The sequence below is a fragment of the Fistularia commersonii genome, chromosome 11, assembly GCF_037954325.1.
Source record: "Fistularia commersonii isolate RoL2024-O1a breed Wild chromosome 11, RoL_Fcom_v1.0, whole genome shotgun sequence".
NCBI lineage: Eukaryota > Metazoa > Chordata > Actinopteri > Syngnathiformes > Fistulariidae > Fistularia > Fistularia commersonii.
This window is the reverse complement of record NC_141294.1, coordinates 10,190,200-10,199,285: the sequence shown is the minus strand read 5'-3', so window position 1 is coordinate 10,199,285 and position 9,086 is coordinate 10,190,200. Positions and strand designations below refer to the sequence as shown.

The window sequence follows — 9,086 nt, the reverse complement described above, 5'->3', positions numbered from 1 at the left end:
TTTTGGAACTGTCAGTAAGGAGGCCTAGGGGAAGACCAAAGGGAAGATTTATGGATATAGTGAAAGAGGACATGAAGTTAGTTTGTGTGAGAGAAGAGGATACAGAGAATAGGATTAGATGGAGGACGTTGATGTTCTGTAGGGACCCTTGAATGAAGCAGCCAAATAAAAAGAATCTGAATTGTGAAATCATCGTAGCACAATTAATAAGAAGGTTAAATAGTAACATAGGTATTTTTAAGCTTTTGTATTATTCAAATTTAAACATCAATCCATCTATCCATCGTCTGCTGCTTATCCTGCATTCAGGGTCGCAGGAGCCTATCCCAGTTGCCAGCCACATATACTAACAGACAACCATTCACTCAGTTGTTCAGGGCAAATTTCTCAATTTTTTCCACTTAACCTGCTGCATGTTTTTGGAATCTGGGAGGAAACCAGAGAACCCGGTGGAAATCGACATAGAGAGCATGCAAACTCCACACAGAAAGGTCCCCTTGTCAGAATCAAACAGGGGTCCTTCATGCCGTGAGGCTGAAGCACTATAACTCAGTTATAAAAACAGGTTAGAACACTTGCTGGTACACTTTAAACAGTATTCTTGCTTTAGCAGAGTAGTTCCATGTTTGTAGTATGACATATATATATATATGTGTGTGTCTGTATGTGTGTGTGTGTGTGTGTGTGTGTGAAGAAAATGTTAACAAATTATGCAAACAACTTTCAGCCTATATTTCCATCCTTTCCATCCCATCAGCTGTGAACTTAATATAATATAAAATCAAAATTATGAGTTTTAAAACCAAACCACATCTCCCAGTTATTTAGAAAGCAATACATGATTATTTGATGAATGATTCAACCAACACCAATGTGTTGGTTGAAGAAAATAAACAAGGGTTGCAATGTAAGTTTGATGGTGATTATTGTCATGTAATTTTTCTGTACCCATCCATGGCCTTGTGTTCACTTTTAGGACTTCCAGATGTGTGGGACCACAGCTTTTTATCAAAAGTTGAAACAAAAGCACTTTATATCAGACAGGTTATGAATTACTCACAATTTCAGATTCTAACTGTTGCTCTGGAATCTAGCATGTTACACACTAAACTCGAACAAAACGGGAATCAATATCAATAATGTGTTTCAAATATCGTTAAACGCAAGTTTGGCCACGTGCAGGCCGGCGTGCCGTTGCAGCTGAAAGTCATGGGACAGCCACGGGTTGTGTTTTTTTTTTCACATCACTCAGCAATGTGACCGTTTGTTAGTATTATTTTTCAACTTAACAAATGTATAAAGTTCCATGTGGAGATATCAGTAAATCACCAACAACTGGGTGCGATGGCCAAGTCGATCATACAAATTAATAATTTTAGCGTGCGGTGCTCCGGGGTATGTTGCATTCAAAGGGTGTAGGATTTGGAAGATCACATTTCCTGGTTGCTGTAAAAGGGAAAAAAATACATTATATTTAGACTGGAATGTTTAATTTAGATATTTAATTTTAACTTTAATATTATTCAGTATGTTAAAAAATATTATTTTCAAATATTTGAAAATAATAAATGTCTAATTCAAACTTGAAAACCATATACACTAATTATTTCCCCCTTCTTATAGGACAGTGAACGCATCTAGAAACTACTGTGTGGATTGGTACACTGAAAGTGTGACGTTTCAAATCAGGGTGGGTGGGATATTTTAATCTGCTGTCACTTCAGCTGCCTGGAGCTGTAAATTCCGTCGTGGTTAACTGAGAAAACATTTCATTTTTCAACAGCAGGAAATAGATAAAAGTGCTTTATAATATTCACAACAGGTACGTTGGCTGACGTTGTCATGGCGACAAGTATTAATGAATTACAGCGATTGGGAAGGGTTTGTTCTCTTTGTTTTATTATTTTTATTATTATTGCTGTTGTTGCTGTTATGCTGTCATTTAATTACGTTAATTTCCCATGTGCTTCATGTTCAGGTTGATATTCACAAACCAGTTGCTCTAGCAGTTTACAAACTTTTTTATGTAGTTTATGTAACCTATTTCAATATAAGACTTACCATCCAGACAAAACCGTGCATGTGACTAGTGTTTGGCACGCGCTGGCCTCTGTTCTGTATCCATTCCTCCTGGGCTGTTCCCATGGCAACATTAGCATCCCTTTCTATTTATCCCTCTATATTTGTCTAAATGTATAAATAAATGTCTCGATATATTTGGAGTTCATCAAGATTCATCGACTTGTTCATTAAGTTGTCATTTACTGTTAATTAGAAATTATGATACCTATATCCTTCCATAGTTAAGAGTCTCTCACTGCTTTATAGAAATCGAAGTTTGATCAGCAGTTTTACATCTTACTTCATTGATTATCAAATCCGAGTCTTTGTTCAATATTTATTGATGATATTTAACATTAAAATAAGTTATAATAGATGAAGCAGCTGTGTATTTTTATAAAATAGTTAATTACATTTCACATTTTTGTCTACTTGTCCGAGATGCATGTCATGTTTAGTGTTTTTCTTCCACATTGTATTCAAAAACTTATAATACTTCAGTATTTCTACCTAAATTGCTTCAATCATCCACGTTAACATCCTTCTTTGCTTTCTTATTGTAAACCTGGTGTAGCTGGTGTTCCTTTCAGATGGTTTTGATGGAATACCTCTGATCTGAAAATAGAACAAGGTAAACAATGACATTTGGCCTTAAAAAAAGGAATGATCATACTTTTTCTTTTACTTTGGTTTAAAAAAAAAAAATTATATCCTTTTCTTTCACTAATCACAAATAGCTAAGGGTAACTGGATACCATCCATCTATCCATTGTCTGCTGCTTATCCTGCACTCAGGGATGCTGGAGCCTATTCCAGCTGTCATTGGATGAGAGGCGGGGTACATCCTGGACTGGTTGCCACTCAATCGCAGGGCCACATAATATAGACAAACAACCATCCACTTGCTCACTCGGGTCAATTTTCCCAATTTTTTTCAATGAACCTGCTGCATGTTTTTGGACTATGGGAAGAAAGCGAAGCACAAAGACAAACCCACGCAGACGTGGGGGAGACATGCAAACTCCACACAGAAAGGACTCCTTGTCGGAATCAAACCAGGGTCCTTCATGCTGTGAGGCTGAAGCGCTTAACACTGTGTCACGGTGCCACCCACATAACTGGATACTATATATAGAAATATAATCCCGTTGATGACACGTCAGAATACTACATTTTATAAAAATTAATTAATCTTGTTTTCTCTTGCAATTGCTATCAACTCAGTTCTTTTTTAAGTGTGAGAGGCCAGTGGCCAGCAGCCAAGATGTCCTTCCTGACAGCAGAAAACGCCCGATACCAACAGGAGGACTTTGGCAGTATAATCCAGACATGCAGTTCCAACATCCATAAGATCAACCAGAACAGTAAGTGTTTTGAATAATAGGCCTCTGACACATTACAACAAATCTAATTCTTTGAAGGTCCGTAATATTTACAAAGGCTGGGGATTATCTTTGTAGCCAGTCATATGAAAAGTCTCCTTCAACAACTTGGGACACAACAAGAAACTTCAACGCTCCAGGATAGACTGTATGTACTGATTTGGTGTCAGTCTGCTTTCCCATCTGGTGATATATTTAAATGTATATCTAACAAGCTATGATATCCTGCAGACAAGAGCTCCAGCAAGACACTAACCAGCTGGTTAAAGAGACCAACAGAAACCTGAAGGAGCTGGGATCACCTTCCCCGTTTCTGTCTGTGCCAGAGCAGGTCAGTACATGTATCTGCTCTTATCTTTTTTTGTGTAAAAAGCCTATATATTAATTATTTTCTGAAAAATGTGTTTCCACATGAGCAAAATAAAATAATCATCGCACATTAATCCAAAACCATAGGAATAGGTGCTCTAAGAGTGTTCTTCAAGAAAGTGTTTTCATCTGATTTTTTTTTACAAGTCCCTTTTTTCTTGCAACACTGCAATTGGTTTATTTAACATGGAACACAATTAGATTATCAGATATTAAAGATTCACTACAAGATGAGAGGGAAATGTAAAGAAAATCAAAAATAACAAATTAGGGAGCTGTCACCCACAGCCTCACCTAAAACTTACTTGGGTGTGTGCACATGTGCGTATACGTATACTGCGTGCGTGTGTGTCATTCATTATTTCATTAAGCCTCTTGTACAAGCTGCGTATCGCCAACCAAAGCCACAAGATTTCTCCATCTTGCCTTCGTCAGGGTTGAGCGCTCGGTCTACACTGAAATTGCAAAGCCTCAGGTCCAGCGATATCACACTGAGCTGTCATGCACAGGATGCACCTCTAGGGTTGAGGTGCACCTGAGGCATAGACTGAATAATTGTGGGAAAGACTCAGTATAAGGCCAGTGAATGACTTTCATTCACCTTGGGATCCTGCTATTGAAGCCATTGACACTGAATGCTAGAGTGTTCAAACTTGAGCTCAGGTCTCAGAGCCATACAGAAGCCCTGAAAGAACCACTGCAATATACATATTGTTTAGTGGTACATGATACAGTATATACTGGTACCTTCAGAGGTTTGTGTGTGCTACACAATGACTGCAGTGTTTTATTTCTAGCAACTCAATCTTAAGGTTCTGGATGTTTTTTGTTTTTGAGTTAAATATATTTTGTATCATCGACAAGCTTTGTTGAAAACTCCAAACAATACTTCTGCAATGGTACTGGCAAGATAACTGCTTAAGGAGAGTAGTGATTCTGAGTCATACTTTCTTTGATATTTGCTTTGAGACCCAAAGCTTAACTAGCCACCAGATTTTTTATGAAAAGTCTCTTTACATATTTGTATCACGCAGAATTGAAAAAATGTATTCGGGAACAACATCATGAAGTTGGTTGAAGTGTTAAGTTGATGTAATTCACAAGGTTTCTTAAAGAATTAAGAAATATCAATTTCTTAATTGAAATTTGAAATTAATTAAAAATTGAGTTCTCTAGAACTGTTTTGTTTCTGTTTTTTTTTTTTTCGTTTTGCTTTTTGTGTTTGGAAAGTGTCAAAACTCCTGTAGGGTAACCTATGAGTATAGGTGACCCTGCTAGTCTGTCAATCTGCTGCAGATAACCCAAGTGTGTGTTTTCTAATTAGTGAAGAATAACTTGAGATATTCCATCAATAATTTTTTTTAATTCTCTATTTTGTCTTTTTTTTTTTTTTTTTTTTGTTATCCAGAGGCAGCAAAAGCTTCAGAAGGAGCGATTGATGAATGATTTCTCCTCAAGTCTCAACAGCTTCCAGGTGGTGCAGCGGAAGGCCGCTGAGAAAGAGAAAGAGTCAGTGGTTAGAGCTCGAGCTGGATCCAGGGCCATGGTAACTAGAAGACTTCTTCTTTGGTTTGGAGCTGAAAAACTTTTGCTGACAATAGAATCAATCTGACATTGTTTTTAAATGAATTACTTCTAATCAAATAGTTTCATTAAAGATAGATGCTGGCTTATGCAAATTTCTGTTTTGCCTCGCTCGCAGGGAGATGGAGCAAATGCAGACGAACCGTTAATCACCTTTGAAAAGTTGGTTCTCCTAAATGGATTCTTACTCTTTTTTTTACTTCTGCTCATTCCTTTGGCAGTAACTTTTTGCGGTGTGGGCTATTTAACACTCCCTTCACTAACCACCAAACTATAAACCAATCTAAAAATTGTAGCTTGCATCCAAGCCAAATGTAACTGCCTAGTGTTTACTGTTCATAAACTCTTAGTGGTCAGGGAATGCATCATGTAAAAGTGTTTTGACTGCAAAATCTGCTGCAATGAAAGATGGAATTGGCTGCAAGGTGCTCAGCAGAGCAATATTATCTTAAATGAAGTGTGACTAACACATCAGTGTTGCTGATACCATATTTTCATAAGTGCAGCTATGTTACTATAGGGCATCATATATTACATTTGCCAGGTAATGCTCAAATCAATGCCAGTAGAATGTTCTGCAGATAATACTGTGACTACCACCACCACCACTACTACTATTACTACGAATGATAATGATAATCATAATAATAATAAACATGCAAAGTCCAAAAAAAATGCAGGACCAAATTGGAATAAATTGGAAAAAATAGCCCAGATGTGTGAATGAGAGAGTGAATCTTGTCTCTATATGTGGCCCTGTGATCAACTAGCAGCCAGTTCAGGGCGTACCCCACCCGAAAAGAAAGGAAAAGCGTTAGATAATGGATGAATTGATTGTACTTAGTACTACTACTACTACTAAAAATAATAATAACAATAATTATAATAATAATAATATCCATTCATTATCTATACCGCTTATCTAGCCTGTCCTAACTGTCATTGGGCGATCTCGGGGCCACATAGAGATATATGACCTTTCATTCTCTTATTCACATATCTGGGCAATTTAGGGTCTCTACTAAACTGTGGATTGTGAGTGGAAACCAGAGAACATGTCAAGCCCAGACACAGAACATACAAACTTCACTGGGAAAAGCCCCATAAGAATCAAACCAGACACCCTTTTACTGTGAGATGGAAGATCAAAACACTTAACCACCATTCTACTCATTACAACAACAACAATAAAAACAGCAACATGTACTACTACAACTACTACAATAATAATTATAATAATAACATGTGGTGCATTGGTGCAGTACTTAACACTCCTACCTCACAGCAATAATGTTCCTTGTTTGACTGGATGCATTAGAAACCTAGCTGAACCACCGCCCCCAAACCATGTAAAATCACAAGGCCAGAATTACCACTTGAGTTATTTAATCTAAACTTTGTGATTGTGCAGTGAAGGGGAATCTGGTTGGTGTCAGACTCAGAGTGAGATGCCTGGAGTCTCTCAGGAGGACCTTGAGACCATCAAGGAGAAGGAGACAAACATTAAACAGCTTGAGGTGCAAACTTAAACTACTAGACATTTCACAGAGCTATAAACACACTATGTAGCTGTAAAAAGATTGTGTTTAACCTCTTCCTTTCAGACTGACATAATGGATGTGAATCAGATCTTCAAGGATCTAGCTATGATGATCCACGCTCAGGGACAGACCATTGGTAACTCAACTGACACAAAGGCTAACACTGGTTTAAATAAATTATTTGGACATTAGCTGAAATCAAGACTTTGCTACGTTCTGTCTGATCCACAGATAGCATTGAAGCCCACGTGGATCGAGCTGAGATTGATGTCGACAGAGGTGCCATCCAGCTTCAGCAAGCAGCTTATTACCAGGTAAGAACACGAGGACAGATCACCTTAACTTTTTTTTTTTTAGACAAAAATGTAAATGTGGATACGATAGACTCTGAGGCTACAATGATGCGGGACTTGGGAGTTTTAAAAAAATCTCAGTTGAATATCAGTGGACCAATATAACAGGTTTGGTGAACTAAACAAATTTTGCAAGTTAAAAAAAAAAACACATCTGAAAAGAGAATTAAACCAAGTTAAAACATTACAAATAAATAGGTGAAAAAAAGAATCCACAGAAAATATGCCGTCCGGGTTTCCATCAGTGAGTATTAATCATGCCTGGATCTCCAATAGGCAATCTCCTCTGTCAAAATAAAATATATATAAATCACCAATCCTTGTCTTTCTGAGATGAAGAACTGCTGTAGAGTTACCTGCCTCATCTGATGCTTTTTTTTCACTGTGTGCAGAGGAAATCCCGCAAGAAGATTTGTGTGCTTTCCATGGTGCTGTCGGTTGTCCTTATCATCCTCCTCATCATCATCTGGAAAGCTGTCTAATGAGAAGAGCAGAACTTCCAAGCAGTTATATGTTGTTTGTATGTGTGTGACATAAACCAATGCGACCAACAGCAGTTTTAAAATGAGGGTTGCTAAACTTTTTACTTCTTCTACTTGGAAAAGGACAACGTGACTGACATCATCACACCCTACCACAGCTGACATTTAAGAGATGTGACGATGCCATCACCTTTATAGACGTATTTCTGGCATCCCATGTAAAGACAACTTAGAAACACTGTGGGTTGTAACCATCCCTGCGTCAGTGAAGCCTGCAATAAAGAAATCAGATTTCCACATGTCCAGGTACTATCTCAATTTGGGATTTTTGATTTGATCTTGAGCCACTTTTAGCCTTATCTAATGTTATAAGACAACAGATCAAGTCAGAATAATGAAGTACTTTCGAAATAGGGGTTTTGATCCACTACGAACCAGCTGCATTTTTAACCATGTAAGTAATGTAAGTATATGAGGAAGAAAATGTTTCAAACCAATGTGCCACACAGTCACATGATGGACTGCTTAACTGCAATTCCATGCCATACTTGGAATTCCATGGATTGACCAAAATGTCAGTTCATCTTGAATGCCCTGCACTGTTCCCTGTATACATTGATATCTGTCATTGGAAATGTTTTACCAGGATATTGAAATATTGAAATGTGCAAATTATTCAGTTTTTTTTTTCCTGTGGCAATAAAACCAGGGTAATGACTGTGTGATGATTGCTATGTGTAACTAAATATTTATCTAAACGGGAAGAATGATGCCGTGTGTGTGTGTGTGTGTGTGTGTGTGTGTGTGTGTGTGTGTGTGTGTGAGCATGTGTGAGCGTGTGTTGGGAGTGGAGAGAGTGAAATAAAAAGAGAGCAGTGTCCTTCCATGTCTACACATTTGTTTTAGTGATATCTCTTAAAATCCAACACAAGAGGCAGCTAACTCCTCTAATGAAAAACTAGCGTGATCTTCAACACCAACCAAATACAATGTTGCACAATTCTGTGTTCCACATTTCCAGGTAATACACCACGATTTTAATAAATCAAGGGAACGAAACTGAGACAACCTTGGACTAAACAGGCCACAGGATCTATTTGCCCCTGGGATTTAAATACATTTCCACCTATGAAGTGCAGTAGATGCAGTGCTATTTTATGTCCACTAGAGGGCAGCATCAGATTGCTGCTGACAGCTGGACAGCGTTTTTGTTTTTTGTTTTTTATCTAAATGACTATAAGAGACGTTGTTCTTTTTTAGCTGAAAATAAATGCTTTTCTTGTAACCGTTTTTACTGAATTCTTGCTTAATTCA

At 37.6% G+C, this 9,086-nt stretch overlaps 1 protein-coding gene across 1 annotated transcript; it reads left to right on the top strand.

Annotated features, from left to right (window-relative positions):
• The first annotated feature begins 1,750 nt into the window (after nt 1–1,750).
• On the top strand, nt 1,751–9,086 carry stx12l (syntaxin 12, like). The gene is made up of 10 exons (XM_086155872.1): nt 1,751–1,822; nt 3,286–3,425; nt 3,522–3,591; nt 3,675–3,774; nt 5,221–5,358; nt 5,515–5,558; nt 6,808–6,913; nt 7,001–7,073; nt 7,169–7,251; nt 7,683–9,086. The coding sequence occupies exons 2-10, from the start codon at nt 3,326–3,328 to the stop codon at nt 7,770–7,772; spliced, it is 804 nt and encodes a 267-aa protein (XP_086011998.1). The 5' UTR covers nt 1,751–1,822; nt 3,286–3,325; the 3' UTR covers nt 7,773–9,086.